The 16,619-nt window shown below is 55.7% G+C and overlaps 1 protein-coding gene across 7 annotated transcripts in view; it reads right to left on the bottom strand.

Annotated features, from left to right (window-relative positions):
• OSBPL2 (oxysterol binding protein like 2) overlaps positions 1 to 16,619 on the bottom strand; it is a 46,468-nt gene that overhangs the window by 20,565 nt on the left and 9,284 nt on the right. Inside the window, exons 2-7 of one of the 7 annotated variants that reach the window (XM_035025509.1) lie at positions 13,439 to 13,628; positions 12,495 to 12,666; positions 8,575 to 8,719; positions 6,481 to 6,556; positions 1,744 to 1,878; positions 1,123 to 1,220 (exon numbers count right to left, since the gene is read on the bottom strand). In XM_035025509.1, coding sequence (XP_034881400.1) covers positions 1,123 to 1,220; positions 1,744 to 1,878; positions 6,481 to 6,556; positions 8,575 to 8,719; positions 12,495 to 12,531 — 491 coding nt within the window. In that variant the 5' untranslated portion in view covers positions 12,532 to 12,666; positions 13,439 to 13,628. Of the gene's footprint in view, positions 1 to 1,122; positions 1,221 to 1,743; positions 1,879 to 6,480; positions 6,557 to 8,574; positions 8,720 to 12,494; positions 12,667 to 13,438; positions 13,659 to 16,619 lie in introns of those variants that run through there. The other 6 variants (XM_035025507.1, XM_035025512.1, XM_035025511.1 and 3 more) reach the window with 6 other exon arrangements.

The raw sequence follows: 16,619 nt of genomic DNA, 5'->3' as shown, positions 1-16,619 counted from the left end.
GAGCCCCACGCTCACGCTCCCAGAGCCCCACGCTCACACTCACGCTCCCAGAGCCCCACGCTCACACTCACACTCCCGAAGCCGCACGCTCACACTCACGCTCCCGGAGCCACACGCTCACGCTCCCGGAGCCCCACGCTCACACTCACGCTCCCGGAGCCACACGCTCACGCTCACGCTCCCGGAGCCGCACGCTCACACTCACGCTCCCGGAGCCGCACACTCACGCTCCCAGAGCCACACGCTCACACTCACGCTCCCGGAGCCACACGCTCACACTCACGCTCCCGGAGCCGCACACTCACGCTCCCAGAGCCCCACGCTCATGCTCACACTCCGAGAGCTGTACGCTCATGTTCCTGGAGCCACACGCTCACGCTCCCGGAGCCACACGCTCACGCTCCCAGAGCCGCACGCTCACACTCACACTCCCGGAGCCCCACGCTCACACTCACGCTCCCAGAGCCTCACGCTCACGCTCACACTCCCAGAGCTGCACGCTCACGCTCCTGGGGCCCCACGCTCACGCTCACGGAGTCACGGCCCGGGCCGGACAGTTTGCCCCTCACCCGGCTGATCCCGTGATGGAGAAAGACACACTGCCATCAGCTTTCGCTCGTGTGGTTTGGGGGTCAGAAGAGCACCCCAAACAGGCCCAGCCCACCCTCCCAGGGCCCCCACCAGGACCGCCACAGACAGGGCTGGTCCTGGGGTTGTGTGTGGGCCTCAAAGACGGGGTCAGAAGCCGGGGGCAGGCTGGGGAGCTGCCTGAAAGGAACTCTACCCAGAGGGATCTCCATCGCCCTGGCCCCTCGCCAGCCTCGGGAGGCTGCGCTCACGCCCTCTGCGGCTGCTGCGCTCTCCAGCTCCGGCGGCCCCTCTGTGACACTTACTAAGACGCCCTGGTGACGTGGGCTGGCTTTACTCACTAGGGCCTGTTTCCCTCTTCGTGCAACACGAGCCCACCCGCCCTCCTGCACAGTGCACCCCGACGCCCAGCACACTCTCCCATCTCCATCCGCTTTACCCCAGGCGCTGTGATGTGTGTTGTGTCCGCGGCCACGAGGCGCCTTCTCCCTCTGCGTCCCTAGCCCTGGCGACGCTGACGGCCTGAGCCCTTACCTGATCAGCTCGTAAGTCTCTCCCAGGAGGGGGTTGAAGGGCTTGCCGGTCCTCTCCCACTGGGAAGCCACTGCGGACACCGCGAAGGCTGCCACGCACTGGGAGCAATGCACATGGCGGTGAGCGAGGGGCCACAGGCACGCAGCTCCTCGGTGCCAGGATACGCTCCTGGTGACCTCAGTCTCCCGCTTGTCACATGTTTTGAGATTACAGAACTTCCGGAGAAATGTCATTTATCACGGCACTTCCTCAAAGCCACACAAGCAGGAACTGTGTGCGGCTTCCCTGCCCAGGCCCACCCGGCCTTGCAGCCCCGCGGCACAACTCGTCAGTCTGGCTGCCGTGCCCGCATGCACACAGGGTGCCAGTCCCGAAAGGACCCAGGAGGAGCCAAGGCACAGGGCCCACCGCCACCCGTGGAGATCAGGCCCCGGGACAAACGCCAGAGCTGTCGAGCAGGACGGCACCCAAAAGTCAGTGTGAGCCATGCACGCCCGTCCCCCTGGTGAGGTGCCTACCACAACGTGTCTGGTCAGGTGGTGTCAGGTTCATTAAAAACTACGGTCTGGCACCCACCCAAGCTCAATGTCCGGTGCCCCCTGAAAGGAGCCCACCACCCACCTGCATCCTTTCTAGGGCCTGGGGCTGGCAGGAGGCTCTGTGAATGAGGAACACATGCTCCATGTACTCTGTGATCCGCTGGAGGAAGCTCAGAGGCTCGTTGAAGACGATGGGCATGGTGATCTTGGACAGCTCCTAGGAGGGGCAGGGAAGACCCGTCACCAGAGGGCTCAGGCCCACCCTGCTCGGAGCACAGGGAAGATGCTTGCCTTACTCTTCAGGAGAAAGAAGGTACACGATGTGGAGACCCCACTGCTCACCTGCTCAAGCGGCAACACCCAAACCCACCTGGGGCACGGCTGGGGGTAAAGAGGCCCCCCTGGGGGCCTGGCTGTTGGAGCATAACCGCACACACACCTACTCTTTGGTCCAGCCAAATACCAGACACTCAAATGCCCCACAGGGCCCCAGGAGCTATGGGCAGCCCCGGGAGGCCGCCCGATGCAATGACCACAGGAGTAAGCAGCTCTACATCGCCGTGGCTGCACCATGCAGGGAAAAGGTGGAGCAGCCCCTGTTTGTCTAAAGAAAGAGGGAGGAGATGACACACAATCAGTTTTCTGATGCACGGGAAGACAGGCCAGAAAGTTCCGAAGTGGTCCCCTCTAGGGGAAGGGGACATGCACAGAGAGATCAGGGACAGGAAGCTAAATTCTTGCAATATATCAAAAATTTTTTTTGTTTTAAGATTTTTTAATTTTTATTTATTTGACACAGAGAGACATAGCGAGAAAGGGAACACAAGCAGGGGGAGTGGGAGAGGGAGAAGCAGGCTCCCCACTGAGCAGGGAGCCCGATGCGGGGCTCGATCCCAGGACCCCGAGATCACGACCGGAGCTGAAGGCAGACACTTAACGACTGAGCCACCCAGGCGCCCTCCTTTTTTTTTTTTTAAGTTTTTTTTCAATGGAATACACCAGAATCTCATCCAAAAGATTTGACTTTGGATTTACAATTCTGAAACAAAATTAATTTAGAAAGGCAATCTCCAAACATCAAGAATAAAGTGAAACAAATGAATGCACGCAAGCCCCTCAGGCACAGCCAACCAGAGAAGGGGTCACGACACAGTGACTTGAGATGCACCCTAAGGACGAAATGAGCCACAAAAGCCAACAAACTTGCACGTTTCAGTAAACATGCTGCTGGCAGCAGAGTTGGTCCTATTCCCCAGAACTGTTTTGCCTGTGGGATAGAGCAGGTGAGTCACTACGTGCTCATCTAAATCAGACCTCTCCAGTGTCGTTAAAAACTGGGATTATTAGGGGGGGCCTGGGTGGCTCAGTCGGTTAAGTGTCTGCCTTCAGATCAGGTCATGATCCCAGGGTCCTGGAATGAGTCCCACATTGGGCTCCTTGCTCAGCAGGGAGTCTGCTTCTCCCTCTGCCCCTCACACTGCTCATGCTCTCTTTCTCTCTCTCTCTCTCACATAAATTAATAAAAATCTTTTTAAAAAACTGGGATTATCGGTGTGGGAGAAAAGAGGCACAGACAGAAGACAGAGGAGGTTAGATTAATCCTGTCATCCCAAATTTAAAGCATCGTTGAAACAAATCAAAGCAGCTCCTAGCTCTCTCCCCTGGGAAAAACCTAGAAAAAGCAACCTGATAGCCTCTTTGGGGCCCAGCTGTGGTCTTGAGTCCTCTCTCTCCCTGGACAAGGGGCCAATTCCAGATCCTGGACAAGAAAGGTACAGAACGAGCCAGAGCATCTTCTGTGAAGAATCGCGGCCAACCTGAAGACGCTATTATCAGCCAAAGAGAACAGCTCGGAGACCAGAACACATCAAGGAGCTTTAACTCCATGAATTTAAAAAACAACAGAAGACTAGCTAGTTGGTTATACTGGTCATGCTGGGTAATGGCTAGTGAACCAAATACATCACTTGACAACTGTGAAAAAGAAAGAGTCACTCACTGACCCTGACTTCCTTATGCAAACCACATTCACAGCAGTGGAAGCACGGTGTGTTCTCAGCACAGAAGCAGCGTCCCAGGAGATAAAGGCAGAGTGACTGCGCGGGCTCAGCTCCACAATTCGAGCACTGAGCATCAGGAACTTCAGGTCAGGAGAGAAGTAACAAAGAGGTGTCCACAGAGACTGGAATGGCACTCGAGACAACCAGGAATTTGATGACATTAACAGACTATGTACTTTCCTGCACTAGGATACCAGGACTGTGGTCGTGTTAAAACAGAATCTGGGGGCGTCTGGGTGGCTCAGTCAGTGAAGCGTCCGACTCTTGGTTTCAGCTCAGGTCATGATCTCAGGGTCCTGGGATCAAGCCCCACACCAGGCTCTGTGCTCAGCACAGAATCTGCTTCAGATTCTCTCTCCCTTTCCCTTCCACTCTCTCTAATAAATAAAAATATTTTAAAAAAAGAAAACAGAATCTGTATCCTTTAGCAATACAAGACATATTTGCAAGTGGAATTTACTTCAAAATACTAAGGGAGGCAGGAAGCGATGAAGTGTGGCTGGGGGTGATGAGCCCTGGCCGACGCCGGGGGTGCCGCAGTAGCTGGGGTGGGACTCAGCCCTGCCTGCTGCAGCACGTGCCCGAAACAGCCCACGTGGCCAGCGCGTCGCCGCTGTCTCCACAGGCTAAGCAGTAAAGAGAGCGGCGTCTCCACTTCAGAGGCAAAGCCCATACATGCTGAGCTGGTGCGGCTCCAGGAACGTGCCGACCCACGTGTTTTGTTCAGCTTTAATCTGAATGCATCCTATCCCCAAGTTGGATTCCTCGGGGAATGCAAGGTAATGATGTCAGTTTATGAAAACAAGCCTCAAGATCAAGGAGCTAGTGTAGTTCATTACCTATCTTCAGACAGACACACCTGTCTGGACCTGACCTACTCACACAGTGAGAAACGTGGGAGATAACACTGCTAAGAAAAAAGAATCCCAACCGTGTCGTTTTAAAACAGAAGAGACATGCAGGGTGCCTGGCTGGCTTAGTCAGAGGAGCATGCAACTTTTGATCTCAGGGTTGTGAGTTCAAGCCCCATGTTAGCTGTAGAGAGTACTTAAAAATAAAAATCCTTAGGAGTGCCTGGGTGGCTCAGTCGGTTAAGCATCTGCCTTCAGCTTAGGTCATGATCTCAGGTTCTGGGACTGAGCCCTGCGTCAGGCTCCGTGCTCAGTGAGGAGCCTGCTTCTCCCCCTCTCTCTGTCCTTCCCCCTGCTAGTGCTCTCTCTCACTATCTCTGTTGCTATCTCTGTCTCTCTCTCTCAAATAAATAAATAAAATCTGAAAAATAAAAATCTTTTAAAAAATCAAACATAGGGGCACCTGGCTGGCTCAGTGGGTTAAGTGTCTGCCTTCCACTCAGGTCATGATCCCAGGGTCCTGGGATGGAGCCCCACATCGCATCGGGCTCCCTGCTCAGCCAGGAGTCTGCTTCTCCCTCTCCCTCTGCCTCTCCCCCCTGCTCATGCACGCGTGCTCTCCCTCTCTCTCAAATAAAATCTTAAAAAAACCCTCAAAACATAAAAAAAATAAAAGGTAAGAAACACGTATAAAAACATGTGCATGTGTGTGCAAGCAGGGTCAGAATGCGTACTTGGGTTTTCCAGCTCTGTCTGCTTAGAGGCCTGGGGCGGTGACAGCCCTGGAGGGGCGAGCACATCCAGCGCCAGGCCTTGGTGTCCAAACACCACCTTCCACGGGCGCCTGGGTGGCTCAGTCAGTTGAGCGTCTGCCTTCGGCTCAGGTCATGATCCCGGAGTCCTGGGATCGAGCCCCGCATTGGGCTCCCTGCTCAGTGGGGAGTCTGCTTCTCCCTCTGCCTGACGCTCCCCCTGCTTGTGCTCTATCTCATTGTCAAATGAGTAAACGAAATCTTTGGAAAAACAAACACACACACACCCCACCCTCTAGTGGAAGGGCAGCAGGGGAGACACTGGGAAAGCAAGTCCTGTGTGTGGTGAGCAGTGATGCTCCTAGACGAGTCCCCTCGTCCCCTCGCTCACTGAGCTCTGGCTGCTGCATGAGAGGCCACTGTGACAGGCAGCTGGGTGAAGGGTAAACAGGGCTCAATGTGCCTCTGCAATCTTCTAGAAGTCCAAAACTATTTCAAAATACAAAGTGGGAGAAAAGATGCAGTTTCCTCTGGGAAAAAGGCCGCCAGCTGGGGCAGAAGCAAAGGCAGCAACAGGCCTGTGAGGAGCGCCAGGGACAGGGCCACATGCCTGTGGGTACAACACTCATTGGAGTCCGCACCACCCCACGGCCCGTGGGGCGCTCTTCCCTCCCAAGGGGCACAGCTCACATTCCCAAGACAGTCAAGACCGTCCCAGAGACCATGAGAAGAAAAGCCTGTGGCCCCAGACACCAATCACCCAACTCTCCCGCTGCTAACCCGGCTGAGCTCTGCCTGCAGCCCGGCGCGGGGGGCTGGGGGGCAGAGCCCTGAGTCCTGCACGCCTGCCTATGTCCTCCCCTCAGCATGCATCGGGGAGCCCACTGTCCGAAGCCAGCCAACTCCGAGCCCGTCATGGGGCGCTCCCTACATCAGGCATGTGACCTGCGGGATTGTTTTCCCGCTGTCTGTAAACACTTGGCCTTTTCTCTCCTCTTCCCTTTACGTCTCTGTCCCTTTCCTATTTCATCACCTTCACTTCACGCTGTCATAAACATGCAGAGCGCACCTTCTTAAACCAGCAGCAGTGCAACAAACGCACAGGAAATAAAAACATTTTGGCTTAAAGCCCCCAAATGAGTCCACCTAAACTTACCAAGCCGATGCATTTCTTTAAAATACTCCACACACTGAAATCACTTCTGGTGAACATCGGGGCGGGCAACGACGTCCTGTAAAGAAGCGAGCCAAGAAACACGTACTAATTCCGCCAGCGTGACATTCACTTCCCGCCGACGATTGTGCTCAGCGGTCGGTTTTCAGATGCAAACACCGCACCGTCTACTCCAGCAGCTACAGTACTCTCTGGTCCCAAAGGAAGGCTCTGCACCGTTGCTCTGGGGGGTCTCCCGGGAAACGGTCGTGACCACACAGGCAACCTTCCTTCACCTCCACAGAGTGGGGACAGGGCACCCCTCCCCTGGAGCAGCCATGGGCCACGGGCAGAGGCCGGGCCACAAGGACACAAGAGGGAACTGAATTAACAAAACCTTTCCAGAAGCCTGCCGTAAGCCCCTTTCTAATGTGAGTTTGTTCTCCTGAGGCACATTCCTTGTCAGGCTCTCTTCCCGCCAGCTTCCAGGAGAAGACGGCCAGTCTTCCTCCTGGGAATCTGGAGCTGGGATGAAATGCTCTCTCCTCCTGGAAAGGGAGTGCCTGAGTGGGCTGTGAATCCAGATTTGGGGGGAGGCGCGCTGGACCCACTCACTGAAGACAGCCTATCAGCAGGCAGCCACAGCGTGAGGGGCCCCTGGAAGGTGCCGCCTGGGTCCTGGGGTCCCTGTAGCTGCCCCGTGCTCCCCACTGACTTCTGGGTCTGTGTAAGCACCGACTGCACCTGCGGCAGGAGCGCCCGGCTCAGATGCCTCCGCTTGGCGGCTCTGGGCTTCCGAGCAATGACAGTGTGTGTGCTGGCCCGGGCGGGAGGCACACTCTCCCTGGGGACATCACATTAGGGGCAACCAGCTCAGGGCACACTGTTTATTTTAGGGATAAGAGGGAGAGGAGAACAGGGCTGCTGGAGATGATATGGGAAAGAAAACTAACATTGGCCAGCACCACGGGCCAGGCTGCCGGCACCCAGCGCTCGGCTCCAGCCCCAGCTCTCCTCCGGGGCTCTGCGAACACTGGGAGCAGCCACGGCGGGGCAGGCACAAACTGCGAGGGGTGCCACGTGGAAGGCTGTAGTTCTGGCTAGGGCCAGGAAGGGGCCCCCCGAGGTGAGCCTTGCTGGAGTCAGGAGAGAAAAGCCAGAACTAAAGAGACACTGGAGGAGAGCGCTGTGGCCAAGGGAGCCGAGCAGAGCTCCACCGTGGGAAAGGCCTGGGCACCCCTGAGGACTTGAAAGAGGCCCCTGTCAGCTGGGACCAGGGACAACGGGACAGGGGCCGGAGCCAGAGGAGTAGGGACAGCCCTTGCCCCAAGAGCAGGGTGACCTTACAGTCCCCTATCCCAGCTGAGACACTTCTGTTAGTCATCACCGGGGACCAGGTGGACACTGGCCGAGAATTCCAACCACGAGGTGGAGGAGGCCCCGTCCGACCAGTCTTGTGGAAAGACGACTCTGCCCACAGCACAGAGGAGAGGAGAGGGTGTGGAAGCCATTACAGGTGCCATGAGGCGCAGGAGAAGCAGTGCAGATGGACTGGGGTACGACAGAGGAGCTAGGGGGGCTGAGGGGCCCATGGAACGAGGCCAGCAGGTCAGAGCTGGGCGACAGGGCATGGGGGAAGGAGGGCGGCATCGGGATGACATATGAACCAGATTCCCGAGGGAATGACAGCAGAGGTCCGGTCAGCAGAGCCCGGCCTGCTCTCGGGCGTGCCATCTGAGCATGCAGGGGGTGCTCTGACATCTGCTGAGTGAATGAATGGATGAACAGAGGTGTGGGCGAGGCACCTGAGTCCCCCTGTGCGTACATCTAGCAGGCACGGGGGTCTAAGGCTCAGAGTGGGGTCTGGGGTGAGGCTGGAGGGCTCCCTCAAGCCACAAAGCAAGTCATCGTGGGATGGACGGAGGCCACCTTCCCATCGCCATGGGATGCTGTCCAGGGGCCCCAGCGCCCAGATGACATGGGCTGGGTCACGCCTCCCACTCAGGGCTCAGGAGAGCTAGAGGTGCCCTGCAGCACAGCAGGGGGCGGTCACAAATACACTGGAAGATTCCAAATCACACGTGCAGGATGACATACCTGTGCTTCCGAATGCCATTCTCTTGAGGGGGCCTCTCCCCGACCTTTCCAATCCCATTGCTTCTGCCGGTATCCACGCGCATCACTCCAGCAACGCTCTGATCTGCCTCTGAAAATTCCCCGGAAGAGTTCTCAGAATCAAAGCCTGCACACAACAAGCAGAATGGTCATTCTTGCAGGACTGGGAAGACATCAAGCCCCCCTCCAAGAGTCCTGACCATGGAGCAGACTATCTGAAGCCCACATGGTTTCTGACTGACACATGCTGCAACCATCAGCTCTGCCCAGCAAGAGCCCGAGGCCGAGGCAGAGAATGCAGGCGTGCTTGCTCTCGGGGGCTTTGCCGCGAGCAGCTCAGACGCGGCCGCCGCCCGGGGTTCTGCTGTCAGGCGGGGAGCGGTCTGTCCTCGCTCCGGTCCGGGCTCGCACCGTGTGCGGCGGGCCGCCCCGATGGCCCTCGGGCCCGCCTCAAGGCTGCAGCGTGTTCTGCCCCTGCACAAGGTCTGTTCTAGAATACAGGCCACGGCAGTAGCTTCTCTAGTACAGGGACGCCCTGCCGGATTCTCACGCTGTGAGCAAGAACACAAGCATGGCATGAGCAGCTGAAGCTCTGCAAGCATCCCACGTCAACAGAGAGCTCGGGCAGTGGGTTCCTGAGGACTTCCCCACCAGGAGGGCCTTCTCCCAAATGCTACAGGGGAAAGGAGGCCCGCTTCCTCTCACATCAGCCGGTACAGCCCACTGAGGCACATGCCTTCTGCTCCCGGGCTCGCTAGCGCTCAGCCGCGGCTGCCAGAACAAAGCCCACCCAGCCGGGGAAGGGGCTCCGGGACCACGGCGCTCGGCCGTGGCCGTGACCACTGTAGGGACGACACGAGACCCAGCGGGAGCTCAGTTCCTGCCAGCCCCTCACTTGGCAGAGGAAGGCGAGGCCCAGGGCATAAGGCCAGGCGGGGGAGCGCTGCCAGACCCGAAACATAAACAAATCTGCTGCTACACTTTCCTCAGGATATGCACAAAATCCTCTCTCCCGCTCCTCCACGGTGACAGGTTCGCAAGATGTAGCGCTGATACTTACCACACAATGGCTCTGCAAGGTTTGTTAAAAATGAGCTTCCTAATGATCAATATTCCCTCAAACAGCCTGTCGCCTCTGATCTTGCTACCCACCCAAGAGCAACATCTACTTAATCCCCAGCCTAAACTTCACTCTTTCTTTTTTTTAAGATGTATTTATTTGAGAGAGACAGAGCACGAGCGGGGGGGGGGGGCAGAGGGAGAAGCAGACTGTTGAGCAAGAGCCCCATATGGGGCTTGATCCCAGGACCCTGACTGAGGACAGGACCTGAGCCAAAATCAAGAGCCGGGCCGATGCTTAAGCGACTGAGCCACCCAGGCACCCCTTGCTCCTTTCTTAAGGAGACCCTGTCCTGCAGGACCTGCCTGACCACCCTCCGCCAGCGTCCCTGTCCCCACAGGTCCCTCATCACTAGGAGGTCCCGCCTGAATGTGCACCCAGGAAAACAAGGCAACTCATCACTGACAATCATGCTGAAGTCTTTCCTCAGATCAAGCCAACACTATGTAAACAGGTTAAACATTTTCATATATAACACACATTTATTGTAGAAAACAGAAAAGACAGATAAGTGAAGAAGCCTGAAATCACCTGTAATCTGATCACTCGGAGGCACACACTTCTAACAGGTCGGTCTCTTTCTGTACACGTTTTCCATGCACCTTAAAACCTTCCCCTTGGGGCGCCTGGGTGGCTCAGTCATTAAGCGTCTGCCTTCGGCTCAGGTCATGATCCCGGAGTCCCGGGGTCAAGCCCCAAGTCGGGCTCCCTGCTCAGCGGGGAGTCTGCTTCTCCCTCTGACCCTCATCCTGCTCGTGCTCTCTCTCTCTCAAATAAATAAAATTTTAAAAAAATAAAATAGAAAATATAAAAATAAAACTTTCCCCTTTAACAGTGCTGATCCTTGGCCGAAGGAGCTGCCTACCAAGCCATTCATCTGGTCCGTGCTGGGCTTGGATACTCTGTGCCACTTTTCCCACAGAGCTAGAGTCAGACCAGGCCTCCACAGTGATGCAGTCAGCACCCTGCGTCTCTCCGGGCTGTGTCACTGCACTGGGAGACTCGGTGCTTTTCTTCTATCATCTGGTTTGGAACCGAAGGACTGAGGTGAGAAAGCACTGTCCCCAGACAGCTGCCTCCGCCTATCTCAGGGACATGCCCCTGCCATGAGCAGAGGCAGAGATGAGTTTCTCCAAACAGCACGCTACACAAAGCTCAAGTCCTCTCTGGAGAAAACCCTCCAGGCCAAGTTCAGAGATGTTCAGGAATCTAGCTACACTGGTCCCAGGCGAAAGGAAACTTCCTACGAGACCCCAAAGAGAGGGGTGCGGCAAGGCCGGCTCTCTTGCTTACAGACGCAGTCGCCCCCGCAAGGGCCCGGTGGCCCAAGGGCCTGAGTCCCTATCGACCACCATGCTTGGCGGGAATCAGCTGTGAGCGGTGACTGAGGAGTGAGCAGGTCAGGCAGACCAACGCGCTTCCCAGGAGCACATCTAGGAGGAGCACTGCAGCCATGAGATCACGGAAGAGGACTTAATAATTTGGCCTCTGAAAACCGTAGGCAGCTCAGCGCCTCCTGCTTCTTGGGTTTCAAAGAAGAAGTCAGTAGTCCAGGGCTGCCAGTCCACCAACCCGCTGCAACCCTGGGTCTGGGGGGAGGAGTGTGGCTGGTGAGTGACGGACACCCCGAGAGCCCTGCGGGGGCTCCACGAGACCAATGGGGCGGCACACGCCACCAAGCAGGCCCAGAGGGCACGGTCACAGCAATCGAGCAGGCAGAAGGAGCCCCGCTGACCCGAGAGTCCGTCACTAAAAACCTGGCCCCGAGAAGCAGTTCAGAGTTGCCGTTAAAATCCTCTACCTAACAAGCAGGGAACTGGACTACAAGAGTCTCCTGAAGTCCCTTCCCACCACTAACGGTCCTCAGCAGATGACACACGACGGTCCAAATGCTGACCATGAGGGATGGCGGGAGGAGAAGGAATGGCCAGCTTCAGCGTCAAGGCTCGTGAGGAGCGTACGGTCACGGCGCGCGTGCTGCCTCAGGTGCTCGGGGCTTCTTCCCAGCGACAGGGAGAAGAGGCCGTTCTAAGTCAGCGTGAGCTGGGCCAGCCCAGCCTGCCCTCCCCTACCCCGCGCCCACCCCGCACACGTACACATAGGCCCTGCCACGCACTAGTTCCTGGCAGGCTCACACCGTCATCTATGGGACAGACGACAGGCTGCGTATCAGTCCCGACAACAGTCTTGGGAAAGCGAAGCTAAACCAGATCTAGTTCTAATGTGAAGACAGCAAGGCTTGATCAGTGACTACAAATGACGTAAGAAAACTGAGCATCTCACTTAGGGATGCAAATAAAAGTGTTTACACTCCAGGGTAACTCTTTTTTTTTTTTTTTAAAGATTTTATTTATTTATTTGACAGAGAGAGACACAGCGAGAGAGGGAACATAAGCAGGGGGAGTGGGGGAGGGAGAAGCAGGCTTCCTGCCAAGCAAGGAGCCCGATGCGGGGCTCGATCCTAGGACCCTGGGATCACGACCTGAGCCGAAGGCAGACGCTTAACGACTGAGCCACCCAGGCACCCCACCAGGGTAACTCTTTTAAAGATGAAACTCGGTTGCCCTTTCTTGTGATCACGTGTGGCCCAGAGCCTCCCCCCACATGCTTCTGCTCAGTTGTCAGTGCCAACGACACTGGGGGGAGGGCCAGGCTCCCAGCTGTGGAGTGAACGGTCTTGGATCAAAGGCACAGCTCGGCTTTACCGAGCCTTCTCATGCCCCCAAGGCCAAGTCTGGGACCGGGACACCGCGGCCCCGGAGTCAGTTCCTGCCCCGCTCACCTGTGACGGCATCGAAGAATTCCTCCTCGCCGTTCATCCTTCGGTAGCCGGGCTCCCTTGCCGCCTGGTCTTGGCCTTTCTACGAAGTCATCGTACTGGACCTACATTGACGTGTAAGGAATCGTATGCTGTCAACTTTCCTTTTGGTAAAAACCCAACAGGCACTGGAGATCTAAGGGGAAACACATTTCTGTATACTTAGCTTTCAAAAGTTTTATGGTTTAGAAACATTTAAAAAATACCCAATCACCATTCTTGAAATCAATCTCAATTACAATTTAAGCAGAGAAATTAATGATCTAACAAATGTATGATTTCAAAAAATATGAGAGAAACATGCACAATATAAATATCCATCAATGAATAATAGATTAATAAGTAATCATCTGAAGTTATTTTTAAAAATCATTATCTACAGTTGTATAAGAAAATGCTAAACACTAGAATCAACAACACAAGAAACAGCAGGTGTCAGTGAGGATATGGAGAAAAAGGAACCCTCATGCACTGTGGGTGGGAATGCAAGCTGGTGCAGCCACTGTGGAAGACAGTGTGGAGGATCCTCAAAAAGTTAAAAATAGAACTATCCTATGATCCAGTAATTGCACTGCTGAGTATTTACCCCAAAGAAAACAAAAACACTAATTCTCAAAGATAAATGCACCCCTATGTTTACCGCAGCAATATTTACAATAACCAAGATGCAGAAGCAACAAAGTGTCCATGGACAGGGATGATGTGTGTGTGTGTGTGTGTGTGTGTATGGAATATTACTCAGCCATAAGAAGGATGAAATCTTGCCATCTGCAACAACATGAATAAACCTAAAGGGTATTATTATGTGAAACAAGTCAAAGAAAGACTAATACCATACAATTTCACTTACATGTGGAATCGAAAAACAAATGAATAAACAAGGAAACAAACACAAAGCAGAGACAGACCTGTACACACAGAGAAGAGACTGGCGGTTGCCAGGGGGAGGGGGAGGGCCAGGCTCCCAGCTGTGGAGTGAACGGTCTTGGGTCAAAGGCACAGCACGGGGATGTCACTGATGGCGCTGAGACAGTGCGGCGTGGTGACAGATGGCAGCTACACTTGTGAGCTCAGCATCACAGGGTTGTACACCTGAGACTAATGTAACATTGTGTCAACTATACTTCTGTTTTTAAAAATAAATTAAAAAAAAAAAAGAAAACAACGAGGGGCACATCTGGCTCTTGTTTTTAAAGGCTCAGGTCGTGATCTCAGGGTTGTGAGATCGAGCCCCGCAATGGGCTCTGTGCTGGGTGTGGAGCCTGCTTGAGATTCTCTCTTCCTCTGCCCCTCCCACCTCATGCGCTCGCTCGCTCTCTCCCCCCTCCACTCTTCAAAAAAGAAAACCATGGAATGATTGAGGTAGGGGAAGTTGCTGGACAGGCGGAAGGGCAGGTCAGTTGTGGTGAGGTGCTCACACGTCTGGGGTTCCAACACACCCCAGAACCTCCCGCTGAAGGTCGCTGCAAACAAGAAAGTACACAGTGATGTCTGAGTACGTGTGTCACGCCAACTTCAAACCAAGTTTCCATCCCAGAGAATTAAGGCAGCTGGATAAGTGAGCTGCTATTGACACAAACTGAAATCGACTTATATTTTCTCAAAATTATTTTAGCAGAACTCACGCATCCCTTTATGAAGAGCAGTATCTTATAAACAGCAAGAGACTGAAGCAGAAAGTCACCCTTGTCCCAAAAGGTTTGACTTTTTATGAAAACAAGCTGAGTCTATGTCTAACTGTGTTAGTAGCACTGAGGTGGGGCCCAGAGACCTCCTCCCGGTTCTGAGGGCAGCGAAGGCGCAGATGGTCCCCAGGGAGGGACGTGCCCTCCATCCTTGGACACACCACTGGGTGACGCCTCCAAAGCGGCTCATCTCTGGCCCTGTCCTGAGCATACGCGAGCTTCCACACTATGAAACAAATCGGCATGAAGTTACTCCATTCTTCCTGCCCTGAAAGGTTCTCTCAGAGATCCCTTTCTCTTTCCCACCATGCGGAGCCAGGCACTGGGCAGCTTCTGGAAACATCCATACAAAGCCTCACTCAGCAGTCCAGGATTTGTTGCCTGAGCACATTAGAGAAGTTACTGCTTCCTCCAATTCCTCTCCGACATGACCTGGCCCATCTACAACACATAGCCACTCAAAGGAACCAGGGTCCCTGGAGGAGAAATGGCGGAATCCAGGACTGGGATCCCTCTCAGGCAGCACGAAGCCAGCGGGTCGTGTCACAAGGCTCAGGATGAGCCCACAGAGGCTCCCGCTCCAACAAGGGAACCGACCGGGCGCCAGCACACGGCAAGAGACGGAGACGCGTCAGACACAGCTAAGCCCTCGAGCTCCCACAGATGCTGGGAAGGAGACAAGGTGGTCACCCTGGATGATGCCCACACACCCTTCTGAAACCAGTCGGCAACAGGGGAGCACCAAGCCTCCACCCAGCCTTCTTTCCTGCACGGGCTCTGGGCCCCCGTCGGGCCGAACGACAGAGAACTGCCCCTTGACAGCCGGGCTCTGACAAATCCGTGCAGAGGCAGTGAGAGTGAGGGCACAGCACTGCTGCATGACCCGGACGAGTGACCGCGTCCCGTGCCGTCCCAGTGCCGCCCACCAGCAGCGCTGCGGGACCCGAGCCGGGTGCACCATGTGCCCCCCCGCTCAGGAGCATGCCGCCCCCCTCTCCGCCGTTGCGCCCAGAAACTCCAGCCCAGACGTGGCCCGGCCTCCAGCTCTAACCACCACCGTCAGGAACACGGAGAAACACGCTGAGCTCCAGCCCGACGACAGAGTCGGCAAAACCCAGACTCTCGGGAAGCGTGCAGGACAGACCCAGCTTCTCAGAGCAACAGAGCACAAAGGACGGGGAGGGCGCGGGGAGGGTGGTCCCCCGGGTGCTGGGGCCCGTCAGCTACGCATCCAACCGCACCCGGGAACGGTTGGCAGGCACCGCCCAGGACGACCGCGCGGCGGACAGTGGAGGCCGGCCTGCGGTCCCGACTGAGCGGGGAGGGTCGGGGTGTGTACGTGGGTCAAAACTTACGGTTCGGCTCACGTATGGCTACTTCGTTGGACATCACTTAAACCTCAAATAAGGTACTTTTTAAAAAAAGGCCCAGGTGTCGTAATGGCATTCTTTACAAGGGGCCTTCTCTTTAGAGCTACACACTGAAATCCGGGTGGACGGAAGACACGTTGGGAGCTTCCTCCACGTAACTTGGAAGCAGACGGCGGGGCCGACCCGCGGCCGAAGCCGGTCACTGCGGAAGCCGGGGTGTCCGTGCGGGGGGCCCTCGGGCTCTGCCGCCTGCCTTCCTGTGCGCTGACGATCTCCCAGGATGAAAGGTACCTTAAAGGCCATGACGTTTTCCTTTTTTATACACTTTCTCACCCAGAACAAAAGTCCTAATGTTAACAGTAAGTCAATCAAAATGTATGGAAATCTTCACACCGAGGCTCTGGCAGGCTGGACAAACGCTGGCTATCAGCCCGGCCTCCGCTGAGGAGCGGACCCTGCCGGGAAGGCCTCGCTCATAAACCCCACCCGAGCGCTCCACAAGGCCAACGACGGAGTTTTCATAGTACCCCTCAGGCTGGCTCACATTTTACAAGTTCAGTAATTAATTCCAACGGTCTCGAGGTAATTCCTGAAAGAGCGGTCTTCTTCACTTTGCCTGGGCAATCGAACTCCCCACTGCCACAGACCATCAATACGAAACGGCGACTTCCCTCACGGCTTCCACAAACATCTGCCAACTGCCACCTGGTACCAGGCCTGGGGGGGGGGGCTCTGGGAGGCCTCTGTGGGGCAGGCTTCCTGTGAGCATTCCAGCCCTGGGTCCTTCACACGCCCGCCCACCCACCTGACCTCGTCGCACAGGAGGAGGCTCCCGCTGCCCTGGGCCCTGCAGCGCTTGGTCATCCGCCTGCAAGCTGAGCCGCCTGGGGCGCTGGACGTGGGTCTCCCACCCCCAAATCTGACCCACACACCCTGCGGAGGGGAGTGCAGGGCCCTATGCATAAAGCCCCCCCTCCCCAGGCAAGAAAGATATGCACCTGAGGGCACTTAGGCTTTGTAACTCAGCCCTCTAC

The sequence above is a fragment of the Mirounga leonina genome, unplaced genomic scaffold (assembly GCF_011800145.1).
Source record: "Mirounga leonina isolate KUSES-001 unplaced genomic scaffold, KU_Mleo_1.0 Mir_195, whole genome shotgun sequence".
NCBI lineage: Eukaryota > Metazoa > Chordata > Mammalia > Carnivora > Phocidae > Mirounga > Mirounga leonina.
This window is presented reverse-complemented; position numbering and strand designations above follow the sequence as displayed.